This window comes from Apostichopus japonicus, chromosome 11 (genome assembly GCF_037975245.1).
Source record: "Apostichopus japonicus isolate 1M-3 chromosome 11, ASM3797524v1, whole genome shotgun sequence".
In the NCBI taxonomy this organism is placed as follows: domain Eukaryota; kingdom Metazoa; phylum Echinodermata; class Holothuroidea; order Aspidochirotida; family Stichopodidae; genus Apostichopus; species Apostichopus japonicus.
In genome coordinates this window covers 4,412,299-4,437,929 of record NC_092571.1, presented here as the reverse complement: position 1 = coordinate 4,437,929, position 25,631 = coordinate 4,412,299, and the positions used below count along the sequence as shown (strand labels likewise).

The 25,631-nt window shown below is 38.2% G+C and overlaps 1 protein-coding gene across 2 annotated transcripts; it reads left to right on the top strand.

Annotated features, from left to right (window-relative positions):
* The first annotated feature begins 652 nt into the window (after window positions 1–652).
* On the top strand, window positions 653–25,218 carry LOC139976263 (uncharacterized). Of its 2 annotated transcripts, none has more exons than XM_071984906.1 (16): window positions 653–1,020; window positions 1,412–1,566; window positions 2,263–2,489; window positions 14,382–14,557; window positions 15,861–15,952; window positions 16,254–16,531; window positions 16,970–17,131; window positions 17,428–17,468; window positions 18,409–18,506; window positions 18,711–18,966; window positions 19,513–19,697; window positions 20,154–20,316; window positions 21,526–21,798; window positions 24,120–24,251; window positions 24,508–24,654; window positions 25,087–25,218. In XM_071984906.1, the coding sequence occupies exons 2-16, from the start codon at window positions 1,417–1,419 to the stop codon at window positions 25,167–25,169; spliced, it is 2,463 nt and encodes an 820-aa protein (XP_071841007.1). In that variant the 5' UTR covers window positions 653–1,020; window positions 1,412–1,416; the 3' UTR covers window positions 25,170–25,218. The 2 variants fall into 2 exon arrangements, with proteins under 2 accessions (XP_071841007.1, XP_071841006.1); XM_071984905.1 differs by having other exon boundaries at window positions 654–958.
* The last annotated feature ends 413 nt before the right edge of the window (window positions 25,219–25,631 follow it).

The window sequence follows — 25,631 nt, the reverse complement described above, 5'->3', positions numbered from 1 at the left end:
TCTTACATTTGTAGTTACTAGTCAAAGGTTTCTTTAAGCTAGTAATCTCTTAACCCATCATGTTCAAGATGCTTTTGTTATTCCCGTGTTAGTGAATAAAAAGAGAAAACTAATTTATGATTTTTATGTGTATGTTTAAACTGTCCTGAGTAATTTTTGGTTAAGGTGAGTAACTTTACTCACACATATATAGCGAGTACCACGGCGGATGGGCAAGTAGTTAGCAAGTAATTGTACCATGCTTCTGAGTAGATTACACTCATTATTAACGAATATTGTTACTCACATTGATATGCATTTTAGCGGATGGGATTACTGTTGTTAGTAAGCCTAATTAATTATTTATTGTTCAGTGTAGTTCTATGGACCCTATATCTATTCGTCACGATCACTGCCCAGTCAATCTTGTGATACAGTATTTACTTCAACCGACCTTTATTTATTCGTAACGGTGACTGCTGAATTAATGTTTCATTGTCTAAGTGAAATATACTGGTTGGTATTGTATGGTTGATCAATGACGTATCACAAATTCATGCCATTTTGTAGGTGCGGGATGCCCTGTCAATCATGTGATACAATACATACTTCAACCGACCTATATTTATTCGTAACGGTGACTGCTGGGTTATGTTTCATTGTCTAGGGTAAATATTCTGGTTGGTATTGTATGGTTGATGAATGACGAAGAAAAAAAATCCTGCCATTATGCAGGTGAAGGCGACACGTTTTATCGACACCAAATATCGTCCCACATGATTTGTGAAAGCAGCCAGTGAGAGCTAACCGGACTGGGAAAGGAAATATATCTCGGTGGATGATCTGTTATCGTTTGGATAATCTTAGGCATTCTTAAATAATCTTTCTTCTGGCATATTCCAGTAAAGCCATTCGAAACATCGTACGCATGCATGTGTGGTGTGAGTTTTATCTTCATGGACACACAGTACAATCTTTTGTAAGTACACCAACTAAACCTATTTCTGATCGAGAGAAGTGATTTTGTACATTCTGAGGAATGTAAGTACACCAACTAAATCTGTTTCTGATCAAGAGAAGTGATTTTGGACATTCTGAGGAAACTCCAGAGCAATACATATACACAGTGGATGACTTGCAAAAGGGGTCAGCCTGTTTGTTTTGCAAACATGCAGAGATAGACATGATATCATTCAATATCACTTGTATTTTCTTTCCTGGGGGAGGCCTCTAGATAATCCAAAATGAGAGTCGACCTCAACCTTAAACCTCTCAAGGCCCATTCTATAAAGGTTCCTGCACTACTTAAATCCATCTGGGAAAATTTAGAATCCACCCCGTTTTTCCTCTTCTATGCAATTACAATAACATTTATCCTGTAATTCTGATGATATACGCCTATATCAAACTATTTTATATCTATTACTTTTAGCAAAGATGTTGAAAATGATTTCGTCAGACTTTTTCTTATTTTGGCTATTGATCCTGACTACACAAACTGATCAAATCGATGCCAGCCATTTTCGTGGAGGTCTGATATCATGGCGGCCACTGAATCCGCAACCAGCTGATGGGGAAACCGTGATGGTAAGGAACTGTTAACGGATGACTTAAGCCACAAAATTGATATAGCTATTTTGTAGAACTTTTTGTCTAGACATGTTCTGCTAACTTCACATAGAAACAACAGAGCACCATTGGCTGACAATCATCAACACCTTTCTTTGATACATTTTTAATACATCGTGAAGATGTTCTGTTTGTGTCCATAAAAAGTATCGTCTTTCAATTTAATTTTTGTTTGATCTGAGGAACTGTGTGTCATGCTGACTAGTTCATCCATCACTTCAATTGATGAACGTTAGATGTTTAAAGGGTCAGTTTGTTATAGAAATATAGTCTGGACTGATATATATAGCTGTCATTTCTAACAGTCTAAAACCAAATCCAAAATCAATTTCGTGCATGGTTAGAGTCATCCTTAAGTTCGTAGGTATACATCAAAGAAAAAGGGGGGGGGGGGTAGCAGTTTCTTCTCTCTGTAAATTAAACATTTTCGGTCGGTTTTACTTTTGATTCTGTCGATCCCACCTTTATTTGGCTTCTTCATGACCCTATCCTTCGCCTCCCCCCTTTTTTTGCACTAAGAAAGGTTAAGAAAAAAACTGCCTCATTGATAGAACAGACTGAAAGACGGAGTTGTGTAGTTATTTCATAGCATAAAAAGAACCTTTCAACTGTTGTTTTTATTTTGTCGTTTTTTATTGTTGTTTTTTTTGTCAGCTTGAAATATCGTGGAGGATGTCATGGCGAAGATCTGTGTATGGTTGTACTGATGCTACCATCGCTAATAGTATCCTAAGTCCGGGTGAAGGAAGTCTTGTATGTAGCTGTCCAGAGCCTAATATACAATTGTCATATTTTTGTACAGACTACAGCTCCTCAGAAGACTGGACGACAGGAATAAATACAGCAACGTATACTGCAAGTGAAACGTTGTTTGATCTAAGGTTAGTTACATCTACATATAATTTATAGAACAAATAATTGTATAAATTTCACTACAATCACTATATAATCAATGTATTTCTCCCTTACGTGTGTCCTATACGTATACTTACTCCGATCTATCTATCTTACATTAATCAGTCATACTATTTTCACTTCACCTCAGCTACTAACCCATTCCGGAGTTTACCTTTCACCCTCACCTGTCTCCTATACATCGATCAATCATAATATCATAATCATAATATTTTCGTTTACAACGTTGTATCGTCTAAGGTCAGTTGCATCTCGATCCTCCCAAATTTGAAGAAAATTGTCTTTGCCGTATAATTAAGAAGTGACACAAACTTACACTAAGACTATGCATTTGACATTTGACCTCTGACCTTTCGTTTTGAGGGTCTACGAGACACAAGTTACCATCATGGGCACCTTCCTACCAAGTTTGAAGAATATCGATCGGTTAGGGAGGAAATGTTGACACAAATTTGTAGATGTAACAGACATACAGAAGCACACTCATTACTTCCCGAAGGAAGGATGGGATAAAAGGGCAATCGACGGAGGTGCATATCTCATCGCAAACACCCTTCATGGTTAAGTGGACACCGAAACACAACCACATCGATTACAGTATCACATTACTTCCCGTAGGAGGGATGGGGTAAAAGGGCAATCGACGGAGGTGCATATCTCATCGCAAACACCCTTCATGGTTAAGTGGACACCGAAACACAACCACATCGATTACAGTATCACATTACTTCCCGTAGGAGGGATGGGGTAAAAGGGCAATTGACGGAGGTGCATATCTCATCGCAAACACCCTTCATGGTTAAGTGGACACCGAAACACAACCACATCGATTACAGTATCACATTACTTCCCGTAGGAGGGATGGGGTAAAAGGGCAATCGACGGAGGTGCATATCTCATCGCAAACACCCTTCATGGTTAAGTGGACACCGAACAGGCGCGTATCCAGGGGGGGCGTTGGGGCGTGCGCCCCCCAGGTAAGAAAAAGAGGAGAGAAAAAAGAGAAGAAAAAAAGGAAAAAGAGGGAGAAAAAAAGAGGAGGAAGGAGAGGAAGGAAGGGAAAAGAAAAAGAAGAAAGAGAGAAAAAGGAGAAAAGGAGGGAGTAGAAGATTAACGCCAAGATACCGGGAAGAGAAGAGGAACAGTCATAATTACAGCGCTGATCACTATTATATACACAGGGTAGCCAGTGACGAATCGAGGATTACGGAGGGGGTGTGCGCCTCACCCTTCCCCCTTACACCGACCAACTCCATTTTTGACGTTTCCATTTTTCCTCTCTCACTAATGTAGATATCTATATATATACCGGTACTATATATGATAACAAGTGTGTGTGTATGGACGCCTTAAATTGTACAATTGTGCTATGAAACCAACTGTGGCTGGTCTCGAACTCGACCGAGTCGTCGGGGAACATGACGAACCCATCACTTCTTGAGATTGTTCCCATCTGCATGAAAACGCGCGCCCACAAACATACGCCCACCCCTCTAATCGCTTCCCGATGAGTTACGAAACTTAATTAATGACCTTCGCCCGTAGTACCAAGACCTTGACAAAATCCGACAACACACCACTTCATCGATAACAAGTGATCGGGTATATTAGTGACGTCTAGAGGTCGTGCAACTGACCTACATAGAGTGTGACCACTTCCGACTTTGCAATTTCCCAAGATCAGGCCCCGAAAAATCCAAGAAATCCCAAGGGCACTGTACTGTATGGATATCTAGCAATATCTAGCGATAGGGATGAAAATCCTAAGATCTTCCCTTAACTGAAGGCAGATAAAGAATCGAAGCCTTCAGTGTGTAATGAACTTGAAACTGTGCGTCTTTCGAAATGAAAAGAATGTGGGGCAAAGTAGCCTAACTCCTATGGGCTCAGACCGTGCTAACCAGGTGGCCCCGACCAAAAGGGGGCCCCGCTATACTGAAGCACAGAAAAAGGGTATACCTCTTTGGATAGGGAGGGCCCGTTTTACTGGGAAAGAAAAACTCATGCAAAGACTGAACAAGACAATATACATATTTTCACGTGATACGGAATACGGACATCATGGGCTCATTGGGTATTAATGTCTGTGTCGAGCTAGTTATGTTATTTATTATTATAATCGAAAACGAAGTATATTATTTAAAACCCAATTCCAGCCAATGTTGTACTGAGTACAACATCGGGACATATGATATTTTGAAAAATTCTAAAACAATAACCCACCACCCCACAGACTTGAAACTGCGTTCATTTGAAAAAGAAGGCAGGGCTTGCATATAAATATAATATACAAGGTAAGAATAAAGATGCCTTCGGTGTATCTGGTAAGTAAAAAAGCACGGGAAATTAGGCTTAGATGGAGACAAAGTTTCAGCCGAAATTAGGTTTATGCTAAGGTTTGATTACTGTATTTGTACAGTAGTCTCAATTTTACTCCATACAGTATAGGGGGGCACTTGCCCACTCTCCTGGAAAATCACAAATTAAAAAAAAAGTTAAGCATTTGACATTTCAATGATTTCCCCCAACCGACAGTTCTCTAGTTATGTTAATTGCATACGGACCCATAATGCATTACTGAAATTATTGAAAGTCAAAATCCTAAGACATGAGATCTCAAAATAACCGATGTGTAAATGCAACTTGAACGGGAAGTGTCTTTTCCGACGATCTAGGAGTATTTTTTGGCAAAGAAATCGTCGTCCGCTCCGCGCCAACTGATGGTGGCGCTCCGCTTAGATAGTATCAAGTAGTGTGTTACACCTTTATGACCTACTGACTCCCCCCCCCCCCCCCTTGTAAACATTTCTGAGGACGCCCTTGCTTAGACCTCCTGATAGGGGCCCCTTTGGGCCAGGAGCCCGCCAGGCTCATCGTTACACCCGGGTGGAGCATTACACAATAAACAGATAATAGTTACTTATTTCAGTCTCCTTTCAACTATTCGAATTTTTAAAGCAAACAGCAGATATCACATCATATCAGTGAGCATGAAAATGGCGCTCCGGGATGAACAGCCTCCAACTGTAGATATGTGTAGTGTTCGGTTTCGGAAATATCTGGTATTTTTTCATTTCCTTCAACGAAGTTTTTTAGTAGCCGTTATAAGAGGTTTTAATAGATGTACATCAATAAATTAACTGTGTCTGAATTTTCGAAAATTCCCTGACCACCATTTTTCATCATTATTCCCTCCATGCAATTTTTACCGGTCTGTTAGGCGTTGAAGGATTTCCTGTATTGGTTGTCCACAGATGAAATTTTTTGCAACAATATGGGTATGTTTTGAAGTGAATTTATTCACGAGAATTTGTGAATTTTCAACTTCTGAACAAATAATGGGCTTAAAACCTTGAAAAGTGGGGCTTACGGGTATTGTGGGCCGCGACGTAGAATCACCTACAAAAAGCAATGATCCACAGGAGATGCGGTGAGGTCGAACATGATGTGTGACTGGTGACATCTTCAAAAAGGTAATGGATGAAAAAAACTATTGGGAAATTCTTGGTTCTCAGGCAGAAGTGTACATCTGGTTGGTCATTTCAAGCCCGAAAAGTGCCATTTCCGGTGATCTGGGGGGGGGGGGGTATCAAAACCAGAAATTATCTTGTACGCTGCGGTGGCGCTCCGCTTAGATAGTAATTCGCGCCCCCCTCCCCAGGGTTAAAATATCCTGGATACGCCCCTGATTACCATTGACATAATCATGATGAACAGCCTTGCTAGCTTGGTAAATTGGGAACTATTTAATTATTCGCCCGCCTTGTCAGGTGACTGCACGTGATGTATCTTCACATGTCAATTATCACCAAAATCGGAATTTGGAATATGTTAATGAGCCATATCGATGATATGTCGATTTAAATAGGTATATGTCAATTTGAGTTGCTAGAAACTGGTATAAGTCCAAGGCAATTGACTTCTACCGATTTAATTCGACATATCATCGATTTAAACTAGTAGATGTCGATTTAAATTGACATATACCGATTTATTTTACATATCATCGTTTTAAATTGGTATATGTCGATTTAAATATGTCGATTTAAACTGGTATAAGTCGAATTAAATTGGTATATGTCGATTTAAATTGACATATACCGATTTATTTTACTTATCATCGATTTAAATTGTATATGTCGATTTAGATCGATGATATGTCGAATTAAATTGGTATATGTCGATTTAGATCGATTATATGTAGAATTAAACTGGTATATGTCGATTTAAATCGGTAGAAGTCAATTTAAGCTGTTGGAAACTAGTATATGTCGAAGGAAAGTGGTATATGTCGATTTAAATCGGTATAAGTCGATTCCCCACAATTTGAGACTGATTGCCCGCCATAGTGCTGTACTATTTTGGTAGGTTCTACTGCATACACCACTGCGCATAAACGTAAACAGTATACTGTATTCAAATTTCAAACCAATCCGTTTTACTATATTCATTACACGTTAACCCAGATTCAAATTTCTTACAAACATTTCAAATGGATGAGCGAACGATCTTGCTAGTCACTGTTTTACTGCTGATGTCGTATTTGAGGCTAATCCAACATCGAAGGCATTTAATATTAGGTCTTAACACCTAGGAAGGTAAATGCGTAGGCTAATGTAACGTCATTATATGCTAGGCCATACGTAAGGGTTCTAGCCTTTTAGTAACTGCCGTAGAAACCGAGTCCAAAATCATCCGTTTCGAAGTAATCATAAATTACCGTTTTTTTTTTGGGCCTCTTCAAAACCCTGTGAGTTTGGCGTACAATGAATTATAGTTTATTAGATTTAAGTGGACTGTCATTCAGTTTGTTCTAGTCTCACGAACTTAACGGTGACTTTTGTGTAGTGTTGGTCGAATCGGTGCGAAGAAAAATAAAATGTGTTTACGTATAGCGTCGTTAGGTAGTGTTTCTGTTAAGAAAGGCCCGGCCTGACATTTGAACAAACACAACGTAGGTATACCCATGGAGCTATAAACAGCTCCATGGTATACCTCACGCCTATTGCACGTTCAAAAATACCCGCCAAATTACAACTGGATAGAGCGGATATTATAACTTAGTCGGAAATCTCAGGTCACCAACTCACCATAAGTCCGCGACCGTTCACATTACATTTATCAAGAACGCAAGAGGGATTGCAGAAACCCCGAAAGAAGGATTATTCTTAAAAACGCACGCAGACTTGAAGTACGAGTACGCGAGCGTTCACACAAACACACACGTACACACACATGCAAACATACATACACACACATGCACTCAAACCGATGAAAGCATCATACTTCTATGACATCGTGCAATAGCACCAACATAATATTGGGTTAAAATTATCACAAATTCATTTCTATGCAGAGCATATTTTTTTATTCAAAATGGTATCTTAAATGATTTGATTTAATATATGTTTATTGATATTTCCTAATTATTTTCAGTTGACTAACACTTTGAAAACTGTTGCTTTTTTTACTAACTCTTAATTTGCCTTTAATCGCTTTTATGGAATTTATCTATCATACGTTTTATTCTCTCTTATTAAACATAATTGTATTTTATGCTATTTATACTGGAATGAAGGAACGGAAACTGAAACTATAACTAGATCTAACACAGCTAGGGCATGTTTCTTTTGAGTTTATGTGTGCTATGAAAAAGAGGTTCGACCCACACCCTCTATCCACTCTTGTTCAAACATATATTTATTGGATGCCACCATATACAAATTGAAATGATAAAACTACCATTAATTTATCATGCACAACCAACCTGAACATTCTGCAGCTTGCTTGCATTTTGTGTGCATTGAAACCTTAGCTTGTTTTAGTAAACTTGTCTAACATTCTGTCCAGATGTTGATCAAGGAATGAAAAGAATGTAGTTTCACAGGTTTACATTAGCAAGACTTGAGAAATCAGCAGAAAGCTGTACAAATAGAAAAATCTTATATTACTACCAAGTATTATTCTCAGTAATGTTACTGGGATTTTAAGAGTTGCGCCAGCGCCGGGATACAACATCTTAAAAATTGTTTGCGTCCGCTCAGAAAAAACTTGCGTCCCCACGTTCCTGCATGAAAACATGCACTTTAAATTACCTCTACAGGAACGCACAATACTTAGTTATAATGACCCCTGACAAAAACATTGGCTTGTGCGCAACGGATATCCTATAGTTATAGGTTTATAATGTGCATATTGAAAATCATAAATGTCAATTATACAACTCATGCCTATGGAAGCGTGGGGACATTAATATTATATGTACTATCTTAGATTACAAATAAATTCATGTGTTTGCACTGAAACCCTTTACAAGGTGTACTTACTACATAACGAGAAGTGCAACTCATAGCAAGAATATTTTGACATAATGTGGTAGCCCATACATGCAATACATACACAACTCTTTAAATGTACATTAATATTCACACAGATTGAAACAGATTGAAAGAGGAAGGTGCCAACTGAATTATCAGTACGCAGCTGGTACGGTTATTTTAATATATGCCAGCATTAATTTGAATTTATGTCCACATCAAATCAATTTTATGTAGACATAAAAAAGTCCTGCCTCCTGATATGTCGTCATAATTTCTGAATTTTGTCCACTGTGGCCAACCTTACACGTTGTGATATTTGAGAGTGCACACACATGAGAGCCTATACTACAAACTTTGCTATCTCTACACAGGACAGCAACGTTACACTGAATTAGTTGCATTGAGACCGTCGGTATAATGCGCTATATAAATAAGTTATTTAAACATAATACGTTGTGTTTATTGAGCACGATAAATGAAAATTTTTTTGCAGACAATGGTAGGGACTATTAGCCAAACAAATCACAGGAAATTTGGGAACGCATCATTGACTGCTTTCAGCATGAAACTTCTTTGTAACGCCGGGGAGTGTTTTTAACATTCTACTTTGCGGTTGATTGTTATCATTCATTTGTTTTGAAACAAATTCAATCATCTATACAAAGGATTGGAAGAATGTTGGTTCTTTTGAGAAGTTTTTTTTTAAAGAAAGAAAGAAAGATATTATTCCAAAAAGTACGAAAACATGTTATTGGAAACCTGCTCAAATACCGAATCCTGTGTCGTTGTACTCTTGTTTACACAATTTACACGTTGACACTGAGGGTTATATCTACGATTTGTGCAAACAGATGAATATTTTTTTCAACTCCCTGGTCTAGAGTTGCAGGTAAAACGGCATGTCTATTAAGTGTTTATATGAATGAGGAATTGTTATAACGGAACGCCATTACTCTTTTAGAGATGTGTAACCATTTTCTTTAAAACTTTCCAAGCTTCCAAAATTGTTATTATTTTGAATTCTTATACATGAACTCATACTTTCATTTGTGGCTTCATCATCTGTTACTAACAATGTGTTCAAATTTGTTGTATCACACAGAGTGTTCTTGTGTTTAATTTTTTCTACCTGCAGGGTAAGTTGCATCACATAATTTAAAAACAAAAAAGCACCCACGGTTACAGTTTACCGTTAATCAATGAATCACAGGTAGTGATGTGTCTGTTGTATAAAGCTTTACAAGATTTATTGCCCTACACAACAAACAATAACAACACCACTGAACTGAACTGAACAATGTGGCAACAAACACGTATTTAATGTAGATTATGGAGGGCCATCAGTCTCAAATCACGGGAGATCGACTTATACCGATTTAAATCGACATATACCAGTTTCCTTCGACTTATACCAGTTTCCAGCAGCTGAAATTGACTTCTACCGATTTAAATCGACATATACCAGTTTCATTCTACATATCATCGATTTAAATCGACATATACCAGTTTCATTCTACATATCATCGATTTATTTTACTTATCATCGATTTAAATCGATGATAAGTAAAATAAATCGATGATATGTCGAAGTAAACTGGTATATGTCGATTTAAATCGATGATATGTCGAAGTAAACTGGTATATGTCAATTTAAATCGACATATACCAGTTTCATTCTACATATCATCGATTTATTTTACTTATCATCGATTTAAATCGATGATATGTAACATAAATCGATGATATGTTCATTTAAATCGACATCTACCAGTTTAAATCGATGATATGTCGAAGTAAATCGGTAGAAGTCAATTTCCGTGGACTTATACCAGTTTCTAGCGTCCCAAATTGACATATACCTATTTAAATCGACGTATCATCGATTTAGCTCATTAACATATTCCAAATCCCGATTTCGGTGATGATTGACATGTGGAGATACATCACGTGTAGTCACCTGACAAGGCGGGCGAATAATTGAAAATAAAGGTAGCATACGCCCATTAAAAGCCCCATTGACTTACACACTAAATCACAAAAGTAATGTGGTTTCTAAGTCTAGATAGAAGTTTTCACTAGCTTAACGCTACCCATCACCGGATAGCCGACAAGTTGGCCTTTCATGGCACCATCAATTTTCCGTACCATGACCGTGAAATTGTTTTGCTATCCGAGTCGGAAGTTTTCGTCACTTGTAAACAAACCTCTTCACTCAGTGGTAAACAAATTTCCTACGCTGCTCCTGGGAAGCCTAAAGGGGTCTAAAATTGCCTCAATTGACCCAATTTTCTCACCACATGTACTTCCATTCATGCTCTTCAACATGCAAGCCACAAAAAAAAAAAAACTAGATTATGATTGATAACAGGTCACAAAAGATGTTCTCCTGCTGCTTTTTGGCACTTTTCCTGAAGGAGAACAATCGAGCGGATTGATATAGACTCTAATAGGAGTATGCCACCTAAACACGAGCACAGTGGAATCAGGGAGTTCCATAACAACTCCCTGGTGGAATGCATGATTTGAGCTTGAATACTGTAATTGTTAAACCCCATGGGTATATATTTAGCTACAAACGTAACCTTACAGTAGGCCTCGCTGCAGAACAATATCATCTCTGTTTATGGTGTAACTGGAGTAGGTAATTTCATCTGTGTACGTACTGTGGGCCTATTCAGTTGCATGTGTATTCCTATACTATAGCGCCACGTGTTTGAGTAGACAAGCCCAGTTTGCATTGAGATAATTGCACGTCATTGACATATCAGTTTTTTTCAGGCGTATTTTTACACCGAAATCTTTTTGCAAGTAATTGTTCATAATTACCATTGACATAACCATGATGAACACCCTTGCTAGCTTCGTAATTTTGTCGATTTAAATGAACATATCATCGATTTATTTTACATATCATCGATTTAAATCGATGATAAGTAAAATAAATCGATGATATGTAGAATGAAACTGGTATATGTCGATTTAAATTGACATATACCAGTTTCATTCTACATATCATGGATTTATATCGACATATACCAGTTTACTTCGACATATCATCGATTTATTTTACTTATCATCGATTTAAATCGATGATAAGTGAAATAAATCGATGATATGTAGAATGAAACTGGTATATGTCGATTTAAATTGACATATACCAGTTTCATTCTTCATATCATCGATTTAAATCGAAATATACCAGTTTACTTCGACATATCATCGATTTATTTTACTTATCATCGATTTAAATCGATGATAAGTAAAATAAATCGATGATATGTAGAATGAAACTGGTATATGTCGATTTAAATTGACATATACCAGTTTCATTCTACATATCATGGATTTATATCGACATATACCAGTTTACTTCGACATATCATCGATTTATTTTACTTATCATCGATTTAAATCGATGATAAGTGAAATAAATCGATGATATGTAGAATGAAACTGGTATATGTCGATTTAAATTGACATATACCAGTTTCATTCTTCATATCATCGATTTAAATCGAAATATACCAGTTTACTTCGACATATCATCGATTTATTTTACTTATCATCGATTTAAATCGATGATAAGTAAATTAAATCGATGATATGTAGAATGAAACTGGTATATGTCGATTTAAATCGATGATATGTAGAATGAAACTGGTATATGTCGATTTAAATCGGTAGAAGTCAATTTCAGCTGCTGGAAACTGGTATAAGTCGAAGGAAACTGGTATATGTCGATTTAAATCGGTATAAGTCGATCTCCCATGATTTGAGACTGATGGCCCGCCATAGATCCCACCCGTACAGTATACCCACAAAGAAATGTGTAATACCCACACGTTTATAGTACTCGAGTCCAGTTTTCTGCACTCGGACTTTAGACCAATTCCAATTTGAGCACTTATGTAAGGAGTCAATGCAGTCTTACACATTTAGCCACACATACAATGAATATCTTCTTGTTTAAAGCAAATCAAATGAAGCCAATGCTTTGATTGGTTGCTGCTATTCGTCATATCGTAGATTCTTTGGCATAAACGATAGTGGCTTTGTAATTTATATAGAGACTGTGTGTATACGGTAATTCTCACAATATAACTCCATTTCAATTAGATCCTTTCATTGTTCAAAGCTGTTTCAAAGTTATGGTTACAAAGATAAAACGGTGATCATTAGATGTCATTTTGATCTTAGTAATACAGTGAAAAGCAGTGTGATGTGACAAACAATAATTCACAATGACACAGGCTGTCCTGAAATGACCATTGACCTCAACAACTGGCTTCTTGTACTAAATGTGATACATCAAAATACTAAATATGACATCTGTCCTTGTTAAAATATTGTGATAAACAATGGTTTCCACAATTTGACCCCTTGTGAACTCAAACGAATATATGACCTCCGCCCACAACATATCACAATATCACAATATTGGGACTACTAGCCCCCTTCATCATCTACATGGCTGGCTGGTGAATGCCAGCTGAACATACACTCTCAGGCGCGTATCCAGGGAGAGGCGTTGGGGTGTGCGCCCTCGGGTAAGAAAAAGAGGAGAGAAAAAGAAAAGAGAAAAAAGGGAAAAAAAGAGGGGGAAAATGAGGAGGAAGGAAGGGAAAAGAAAAAGAAAAAGAGGAGAAAAAGTAGAAAGGGAGAAAAGGAGGGAGCAGAAGAAAAACGCCAAGACATCGCCAAGATGGTGGCGCTCCGCTTAGATAGTACTTTGCGCCCCCCGGGTTAGAAAATCCTGGATACGCCCCTGCCGTAACACACCCAAACCGATTACAGTATCTCATTATATCCCGTAGGAGGGATGGAATGAAAGGGCAATACACGGAGGTGCATATCTCATCGCAAACACCCTTCATGGTTAAGTGGACACCGAAACACAACCACATCGATTACAGTATCACATTACTTCCCGTAGGAGGGATGGGGTAAAAGGGCAATACACGGAGGTGCATATCTCATCGCAAACACCCTTCATGGTTAAGTGGACACCGAAACACAACCACATCGATTACAGTATCACATTACTTCCCGTAGGAGGGATGGGGTAAAAGGGCAATACACGGAGGTGCATATCTCATCGCAAACACCCTTCATGGTTGATTGATTACGAGCTAAATACTAACCATGTCTAAAGTCCATAGCCCTTTATTCATGGATTCCGCACTGAATGGATGAATAAAGGATGGTGTGATGTTATGAAGCCCATAATCAATTGTTCATAGTATCAGTGTCATTGTTCATATAGTGTCCTACAGTTTAGCCATTTAATTTAAAGACTATTAAAAATTAATACAACGGTAAGGGTAAAGAAGACAAGCAATATTCACATCATGGAATCTTTAAATCTACAACGAAGGGAAACTTAAATACTGGGAGGCTGCTTCAGACCTGGCAACCCTCCCGGGAGAAGAACTAAGCTAGGAAAAAAAAAGAATCAATTTTTCATGACAGGTGTTTGCAAGGAGATATAATTTCACCTCCCTGGATTTTTTAAATTTATTTATTTTCTCTCAAATCCAGATTTTCTGGGTGTTGTTGGTTAGGTTTTATTAATGGCGGTGGTGCCTGGGACTTACGCACTATGGTAGATGTGACAGTACGCGATGATACCGGCATGGTCAACAGTGCGCCGGTGACCGATATAGCCCCAGTGGTTCCGTTCAAAAATGGCTGTACCAACATCCTTATGATACCCGGTGAGAGATTAATACCGAAACAAGGAATATTTGCTGCGGTTTCTAAATATGACAGCACAATGTGGTTGGTTTGGTCAAAACAAAACAGATTCTAATATTTGTAGAACAACACAGAGTGATTCCTAGGGCTGGACCTCGAAAGAGATACTTTGAACAGACTTTGTTAATGAAATGGAGGTAAACGACAAAGGCAAATGAATATATATATATATATATATATATATATATATATATATATACTTGAAATCGAAGTGAGTTGAAAAATCCAGAACAGTGAAAAAACTTCCACCCTCTACTGGGATTTGAACCTGGCCCTCCCGCTTTATATGCGGACACCCTAACCACTTATAGGGAATTCCGACCTTCCTCACCGGTTTCGAACCTCTGGACATACAATCAGCGTCCATAGCTTTGTATAACTGTCTTTGAGGGCTTATTATAGCCAGTTTATACGCATTCACACACCAGTAGAATCACTGTGGTCGAGTGGTACGGACTTCGGTCTGTGACACAAGATCCGGGGTTCGATTCCTAACTTCGCCTGATGAGTCCCAAGAGGACGAAACCGGTCGTGAAGTGAAAATTGTGTTGGTGTGTTGTTTCTTTATTTATCTACTATATATCCGTCATGCCACTTGCTACACATTAATTTCTTATTTACGGATTGGCTTGCCTATCAAGAGTGGTTATTCTGTGTAAATTGTCAAATTCAAAACACCTGTGGTGCACTCTGTACAATCACAACACTTGGATAATACGCCCTCAATTCAGACCATAGTTAACATTGGGAAATTTAACCACAGTGCCCGGGGTAACATGTTATCCCCTTTTGCGTTTTATATTAAGAAATAAACGTTTCCCTTGTTTCCCCTGCACAAATTGGAACAGGAAATGCTCTCCACTTGCATTATTATATCTACATTGACGATATATGTTTGTTTGTCAGGACACATTGTGAAAAATCCCTCAAGTCTTTCTTTGAACATGTAATCCCCACACTGGAACAACAATGAACGTTTGTCAACTGTACAAATCTGTTTGAATAAGACCGAAACAAGAGAATACTTGCTGTTGTTTCTAAATGTAAGAGCACATATATGATTGACTTAGTCAAAAAAAAAAATACATTCTAATGTTTGTAGAACAACACGCTGAAAGAGAGACATGTATCATGTGATTATAGGTATATCTGCAACTTTACAACTTTTTTTGTTCTGGTGCATGGTGCTGTAATAGTAACGTATTTACAACATGAACCTTTTAATCAAGTTAATTAATGATAGGAGATGGTTCATCATTGTAGTTCGCGATGTTGACGTTGATGACATCAGATGTTTTTGGGCGACTAATTGCGGAGATATTTGTGGTCCGGTGCCGGGATTTACGCTAGATTCAGTAAGTCGGAAAGATTTCTAGTGCACATTCAATAGTTACGCAAATATTTCCCTGATCGTTGTTTTAAAAGAAAACATGTATTATATTGCGTTATTTTCCAAATATATATAATTCTTTGAAATAATTACTCTAAATTATACAAAAGCAGTACTCTGTTTATGATATTACATATATGATATTAATGTGCAATGTAACATTCACTATAAAGAAGAAAACCTGAATGAGTTCGGAAATGTGTTTCTTCATATAATTTTTTAAATTCAGGTCATGAGTTAAATTTGAATTACTGTTTGTTTTATAGGACAAGTGTGAGTTAGTGCTCCTGGACACAGCAATCGTATCATCAGGTCTTTACGGCATAGCGCTCGAAATTCGTGATTTTGCAAACGAAGAATCAACAACGGCCCTCAGTCAGACGCCCTTGCAGTTTGTTTTGGACGTTAAATCGACCCCTGGAACGTGCAGCGAAATACCGATGTTCATTGCTCCAACTGCAGAATGTGGATCGTGTGTGTTAGTACCAGCGGGTACCACATACAATGGACGACTCGTGGCACGATCATCAGGCTCAACAGTCTCGTTTGTTACTCACCATATTGTTGTTACAGAATAATGGTTCTTCATCTCCCCTTGAATATGTCATCTTTGTTATTAAGTCCAGTTCTGCGAAAAAATTGTCCATGCATTTCATTCTTGTTGAAGTAGTTCAATATAAACCTCTCCATCTTTACAACTGTTAATGATGTCTTAGAGAATATGATAAAAATAAGAATTAGCCCCAAAATCTAATGAAAGAGCGGGAATTAGCCATAAAAAATGACAAATGGTTACTGAAATGAACGAACAAGAAAAAGAAATAACTTTCCGGGACATACTGTGGCAATACTAGTATTTTTGGAAGAGTACGCATCAATTCGCCACCAATATCATTGCATATTCATGGAGTACTTTGTTACATTATTGAGCTTATTGTGGTTTCGAAGTAAATGTGGCAATCTCTATTTTTCTCTTTTTCAGTATTACAAGTATAGAAACAATTTCACCATCTGGCTTTACAAAATCTGACATCATGCCTTACACAGCAGGACAGCCCACAGATTACTTCATTGATGTAACATGGGACCCTGATAACGTCGGAGTTCTGGCAATGCTCTGCTTCCTAGCTCGTGACAGTAATGGGTAGGTACATGATGTATACACACACACACACACACACACACACATATATATATATATATATATATATATATATATATATATATATATATATATATATATATATATATATATATATATATATATATATATAGGTGGACTTTCTTCACTGTTGTGGATTGTCCAGCTTACTACAATTTCTAATATATATGTATATATATATATATATATATATATATATATATATATATATATATATATATATATATATATATATATATGTAATATGTCATTTAATTTTGCACGTTTTTTTCCTTCAGAAATGCAAGTCCATATTGCTGTGTGACGTTGAGTTCTGGCGGTGAGTTTTGCTCTTGCGGGGCATACATTGCAGAGTATAACGCTGTGGGTCGAATATGCATCAGCAAGTAAAGACCCACCCCTTATCAGGCAGGGTATCGTATCGGTAATGATTGAGATGGTCTTTGCTATAAACTTACTGTTCTTTTCATTCCATCAGAAAGTAAAGCTTATCGTTCAAGACACAACAGAATGTTATGACGCATAGGCGTATATGCATTTAAAATTAAATTAGCATCATTTGTTTTATTAAAACAAAATCCATACCAATACTGATCGTATTGATAAGGCGATTATAATTATCCCATCTCAATGTTTGACCGGAATCGGATACTGTACTCTCATCGACCATTTGAGCAGATACTGTACTAGAATTGCTGACCAACTCACACCCCTTGAGGCATTGAACTATTACTTGATGAGTTAGTGTGTACTAGTGCGGGAGGAAAGGAGAGGGTTACCTTAGGGCGACACAATAACGTGGGATGGAGTAAGTAATGTTTATGTATGTGTATGTGAACAATAAAAGGGTCATGAACTCCTCCTTAGCCGTATCACCAATTGGTTTCAAAGTAGATGGGGGGGGGGGGTGGGGGGTAAGTTTACACTTGAAAATTTGACGTGATGGACTGCGGCCTTCTATAGTTGTTTAAGGATTGAGCCCCATCCACCTCCTTTTTGAAGACTTAAAAGAGGAGACACGGTGGTATCATTTTCCGGGGCCCAACCTGTCTTTCGAAGCTCCTGTCTAATATGTTTGGTACAAAATATTGTGCTTGGTTATGGTTCATTGGTGTTCCTATCCATTATTTATTTTCGCTGTAACTTTGGAGTGGTTTCCATGATTTGTGAAGTCTGAGCGTTGAGTCCTTCAGTAACCCTTTGAAAGTTAAACTACGCATAAAGTTTAACAAACATCTCTTGATTTTCTTAACCAACAGCTTCTCCTCCCGAGGTGGTGTCGAGCTCACTGATTCCAGCAAGTGGGTCCACTGTCGTGGCAGGGAAATTAAAAACGCAGTTACAATTTAATGGCGGGGTAAGGAGAGAAATACGAACCACACGGGGTTGAGTTAATTTGTACAAGGGCGCAGTACTAGCACAAAAAGGACTTTATTTCCCAATGAACTATGACATGTCAAAACTAAAATCTCATAAAGTCACCCACCCCCCCCCCATCCCCCTCACCTATCGTTGGCAACGATACTGATACCAGTAACGAACTTTGATCTCTTACACACAGATAAGTCGTCCGACGGTTTCCGCTTTTATATCAGTCTTTGACGAAACCGACACAATGGTATTTCAAGTTGATGCAAGTGACGACACCCAAGTGGATTTCCTCGAGAATGACGTCATTGCATTCATCATCCCTGCAGACGACTTCACTGAAGGATCATATTACGTAACCATCGATGCAGCTGTTGCCCTTTTGATTTCTACATGTACCTTCGAATCTGCCGCTGTTGCAGATACATCATTTTGGACCTTCACAATAGGTAAGTTATAGAGAACTACACCTGATTGTCACATCTGAAGAATCTTTCAAGAAGTTGAATGTGTCGGCATAGCAACCTCTGAAGCTCACATCTCTATGGCTACAAGATATGTTCTTTTTTAGCGTGTTGCAATACAGTAAAAAGTTATAGTAACATGCCGAGAATGGTCCGGCTTGCACGTCGATGATCAGATCGCTAACTGATTACAAGCTCATAATTATACCGTAATAATCTGCTCTGATTTCTCCAACTAGCGTGTATATGTAGTCTAGGTATATTTCCAACTGGCGTACTCAATCCCTGCATGTTTTCCAACTAACAGGCATATAGCCTATATGTAGGCTATATGTTTTCTTTATCATGGCTATTTATCACCAAGGAATAAAACCTGTGCAGATATTGACACATTAACTTATTCCTAAATATTTCTATTTATATATTATATTCTTATTCATTAATGTTTCATATACCATTTTTCATTACCCCTCCCCGCCCCGTTAAACTGTTACATATTCTTTTATTAATTTTACTTTGTTTGCTGAAAAGTGGGACCCTGCAGGGATTTTCATTGTTTCGTGACCCCTCCCGTTCGTAATCTTCGGTCGATGAAACCAGTTGAACTATTGGCTGTTACTGGGGGAGGTCCTGATGCGTTCACTACGACATTCCGAGGACGGGACCACGGAGAGTTTTACAGTAATGGAATGTTCGTTAGTTACGAAGCGACACTGGTAAGCTATATTCCCTTAATATGAAAAAGATGTTATTTTGATATCAAATTTAAAGCAACTGGTTGTGTTTGCAACGTCTTTACGCCTCCCATCAGGGGGTTACATCGGCTTGCATATAGACCTTTACTGTTTCTGGCAATTGCGTCAGAAAACAAAACGGAAATGGGATAAGGGAACAATACCAAATGAGTAATTAATCTAACCTGTCTACACCAAAATTGTACTGAAGTTTGTGGATTCCTTTCTTTCTGTTAAAAGAAAAAATAGGTCTGAAAAAAAAAGTTGAAAATGCCTCGATTTCATAGCAATAAATCCCCCCCCCCCCCCAAATATATAGGGTAAGTTCCATTTTCTTTTACATTTTGCATAGCCCCAAAATCGGCGCATTATTCTTCTAGCTTATGTAATACCACGCCGTACAGCTGGTAAACTAATCGCTTTATCGTTACCATTTAGGGGTCGTCATCAACAGATGGGGACCCGCTCCGAATATACAAATCGACTTTACTAGAACCAGAGAATGAATTCAGCAAGGCTAAACGTTTTGGAGTACACTTTTGCGATTGTTTTTCTACAATTCAACGACTCAGCGCTCAAGTTTTAATACACAACCAAGAAGGTATGTTACTTAACTTCAATAGATTGTTAAAAGTACAGAGAAATACTCACATCTCAAACGTGTTGAGGTAAAAATGTACTTGTGATGTTACCAAAACTTCAAAAACTTACGATGCACATGCAATGGAGGACTATTTCGTTACGTGTCGGTCTATGTTTTAACCATGCAGGGTTGGATTGGTGTTAGGCCTCCTTTATACCCCGAAATACTATATGAACTAAAATCGCAACTTGTCGAGATGGTAGTAACTGTGCAACTCGTCAATTTGCAGAAAATTGTTGCATTGACGAGATCCGTTAACTCGTCAAAACGTCAATTTTCTGAATTTTGTCAACTTGTCGAGATGGTAGTAAGTGTGCAACTCGTCAATTTGCAGAAAACTGATGCATTGACGAGATCCGTTATCTCGTCAAAACGTCAATTTTCTGAATTTTGTCACGTTACCATCTCGTCAACTCGTCAATTTGCAGATAATTGTCGTTTTGTCAAGTTGGTAGCTCGTCAATGCAATGTCCCTTCTACGCTCCCGTATCATGGCCTTCAAAAAATCCCCCCACTTATCCATCGCCTCAACCGTACAACGGAACCACTCCCCTCAACAGCTCACTGGAGCTATCGTACATTTATCGTGACTTTTCTTGTCGAAATATGAAAATTTCATATGGAAGACCGATGGATAATCTAATCTTATTAAATAATAATTTGACAATGACAACATTCTTTCCTTTTCTTAGGAGAGAGACAGTGCATTTTAAGAATCTCCTCTTTTAGCTGCGTCACTTCTTTCTTTTGGACTGCGTCACTTCCGGTTAGACAAAATGAGAGCCAAATCCATCCTGCTAGGGCAGACCACGGGATATCCATGGAGGGTGTGAAGGCGGCGGTAGTTGGGGACGATGAGGGGATGGGGAGAGGGGGGGGGGCGGAAGAGAAAGGAACTTGAAACATGTCCTGAAAGGGGGTGTAATTAAAGAGGTAACTTTAGTTACATTTGAAAAACATAAGGATGTTAAGTTCACCTACATTAGCCATTCATATCGTCATGGCAACAAAGTTAAAAATAGAACAGGACAGGTCAGTGGTCATTTGGCAATGGTGACGTCATACATGGGGTTTAATCTTTATCTTTAATGGATTTCTTTCTTGATTTCTTTCTTGATCCTTCTCTGAGATTATGACGTATGTCTGTGTGCTTTGTATATCTTCCAGACCTAATTCCAAGGAACGCCATACGAACTGTAGTGGTTTCTACTGGTGAAACTCTTACATTGTGCATTAGTCCAAATATTCCAAAGACTTGGAAAGGACCTATTGCATGGAGTTTTGATGGACGTGACCCACTTTGGTTACATCGTTGGACCGGTTCTACTTGCATCCATGTTAAACACATTCAAACATGTCAGGCAGGTGTGTACGAAGCTTATCGACGTATCTGTGGAAAGAGGGAAAAACAACATGCTTACTTTGATGTCCGTGTGCGGGGTAAGTAAGAAAGTTATTTTCGTCAAAATGAACTTTGTCAGTGCGTTTGTAAACCAACGTACGTGTTCTTTTTGTTCACCGGCGGATGAATATACCTGTAAGTTGTATTGCGCTTCGCAATAGTCGTCTGCTATCGCTCAATGGCTTGAATAACGTGAGAAATAGACTCGTGACAAATTGATCGTCACGATTAATTTGGAGCAACCTTTGTTCTAAGACTTAAAATCGTCAAAAAATATCAGATGCGGTTTTTCATAAGCTTTATAGAATTTTACTGCTAGGAACTGAAGAATTTAAGTTCAATTTTTGACAATGAAATTAAATGAAGGTCTATGGGTAATATTTCCCTCGTTGCGTTTAGCCGAAAGTGCAAAGGCGGCCATAAACAAATGGCCAATTAAATCATTGTATTCTAACGGTGAGAAAGAATTCCATTATTGTCGGAACGAGTCACGTTATTGCACCAAGGTTTTCGTCATGTTGTCCAAAGTTGATTTGGCCTACTGTTGCATTTCAAGTTAATACATTATTGCAATCAAGTAGGCCTAATGGGATATTGTGGCCGATATAGACCGAAGCTACATGTAACAATGAAAAAAGGTGAATTGTTTTAGGCGTTTGCCGTCAGGTAAGCAGCTTTTACAGTTAGGGCCTAGCCTCTAGGCGTCTCGGTCTTTTACGGTCTTGATCGGAAGAATATAAGTAACTTTTCCACGATTTGCTTAGATTTTGACCGGAAATTGTTTAACGTTTTGGATTACTTATCCTTGCTACTCATGCCTCTTCTGTAGAATGCGAAAAGCAAGGATCTTGTTAAGCTATATAATATATTGCTATACTAACATTTTAGGACTTTCCAAATTAAATTCCTACTGAAACTGGTTAAGTCATAAGGAACGAGAAAGTGGTGTTTGCTTGCTTGACAACACTATAGGCTTAATTTATAGGCTATGGCAAGTAAAGATTAGTCGAATAACTAAAATTAACTTACGTGCATCGCTATGCTTTTCTTGAAAATGTATGGCTCCATATTAATGAATTAGCTTCTCTTCTCAGACGTTTCTACGGAGTAAGTTACAGCATAAACATCACAAAAGATGGGAATAAAATGTTACATGTATTTAATATATACGCGGTTTCAAGGATTACAGTATACTTCAATAGATGTTATTGCTTCTTGTCCCGGTTCACACATAATTCCGTCCGATCAAATACCTTCTATTTTAGAGCCATAACACTGTAAAAGTTAACGTTTTGCTTAAAATTGAACTTGGAACTGTTCACATAGCCTTCATGTCAACGACTAAAATTCCAGCACTAGCTATAGTCAAGCCTAGTACAGTATAGGAAGTATACGTCCGTATGTGTGTGAAGCACACGTCAATGACGATTATGTCAATGCATTATATTGCTGTCTGCAGACATGACATGAACGCATTCGTTCATGTTGCTATTACAACTTGCATATTCATAGCAGGTGCCGTATGCGTCAGATCCTTTATAACGTAGTGTTGTTCATACTTTACCTATCATGGTCATCCTTGTTATTTGATTTGCGTAGTTACATTGTTTTGAGACTGTTAACTATAATTAAAGTCAAGAACCAGTTACGGGGTACCATTTCGAAACATTTGTTGGTTATTCTGCCCAACATTATCTTGCGATAACGGCACAGTAAACCGTTCATAAACTTATAATAAATGTATCAGCGTTGTAACATTCGTTTCATAGAATAAACAGGAAATACTCTCTTTGAAAGATAATATTCTTCGATAGGAAGCATGTGTCTGCCACACTCTCAGAAGTACCTGAAGATGTAGCCAGGCCTCACGAGAGGATGGCGTCAAGGGAGCTGTAGTCTTGGTCAAAACGTTCGTACTTAATATAAATATCGTCGAATTATAACACTAAACTGAGGACGCCCATCCACAAATCTGCCTGTCAGGGAAATTTGAGGGCGTACTCATAATAATCGTAACAGGCAAAGTAACAGCATAATGCCAGGGTCTTCAACGAGACTAAGGGGGTTGCAGCTGCAGCAGATGAAATGCGGTGCTCGGGGAAAAGCGGGATGAAGAATACTTCGTTGCAATTTTCGTAGATATATACTTAACCAATAATTAGAGACTTCAAAGTGGGGGGGGGGGGGGGGGAACGGTGACGTATAGTCCCTGGAGCCCGTCGTGGCCCTCGACGTCCCTGGATGTTGTCTAGTTTGTGTATATATTAATATATGAGATATTCGAGGAGGTCGAAATAAATGTGTCAAATTAGTTAATATAATTTGAATGATTTCTTTTCAACTTTCAATTTCTTTGCAGCATGTCCAGATGGTTTCCACACCCCTCCGACTTGTACCGGTACTTGCCCTGCTACTTGTGTGCTAGGGTATTGTGGTGACGATGGACAATGTTTGTGCAGGAATGGCCTTACTGGCGAAAATTGTGACACTGGTGAGATAACACTGCTTCTTAACATTAAACGTATAAGGTTTAAACAAAACAAAACCACCTCTCCCCCAGCACATACAGTAATGGCCACCCAAATCCCTATTCATCCCAGATCCAGCGCCCCCATGCCTGTGTCAAAAATAAATCTAACTAAAGGTTCAAGTTTTCATTACAAAATATCCCCAACCCCCTTTCTTCATTTAGTCTCATGCCTGAAGATGGAACTAAATATCAACTCAAAACTATTGTATTTCCATAGCAACCCGTGGACAGTTTGGTCTGATTGATGGCGACATTCCCTGTGCGACAGTAGGTCTGGACGCGGATTGTAAGGGTAGCTTGATGTGCAGTGGCCATGCAGGGTGCTCATGCGCTCCCGGCTGGAAAGGAATGAACTGCGATGAAGGTAAATATATATTTATCTTGAAAGGGATGGAGAAAGATGGGGATGGGGGGGGGGGGGAGTCTGACCGGTACCATTTCCCATTTAAGGAAGGACATTTCTGACATATTTGGTATGTATAGGATATGTTGCACAATGATGTACACTTGGATATTATGAGGCAATCTTAATTGTTCCTTACATGCACAAACCCACATACGCACGCACACATAGCAAAAAACAAATAAGGGTACCTATTAAAACAAACCAGTGGCATCATGGTAAAATATAAAAGCTCTTTCTGATTTATACCGTTCAATCTCACGTTATTACTTTTCAAAGATCTTTGCACAATTTTTAAACGAATAAATATAACAGACAATAAATAAAATACGGTTCTTCATTTTTCTTCTGCAAATAATCACTTCTTTTCTTCACATTTTTTTGTTTCAACAGAGTGTGAAGCCCTGACATGGGGTCCTGATTGTGTTTTCTCCTGCAACGGAGGTACCTCTTGTGACCGCTTCACCGGAGTTTGATATGAATGTCATCTCCTTCTGTCTATAGATGGACAATGAATCAACGCGAGAGACGCTGTACATTCATGCTTTTAAATTGATACATAGACGGATTTGTTAACTTTGCATGCAGACAATTTTACGATTTTAAGTTTTCCTATCCAGCAACTAGTCAAACCTATAGGAAGTCAACTACTCTTAGTCTCCTGTACTATTTCGATATTCCATCAATGTATCTATATTATTGTGATAATTCGCATATAAAAAGTCGTCACAGAGTTGTTAATGTTATTACATTATAATTCTAATTATCTGTCAGTGAATCCAGGGTCGGACAGGGACATAAATTGCTACCGGTGCTGGGTTTTTTCTTTCGTTTCTTTCCATTGGGGTTCAAGTCAGATTCAATGGTGTGTAATAAATAAAGGTTCCCAGGGTTTTGTCGATGGGAAAAATTCCTATCGGAGATTAATTATTGTTGGT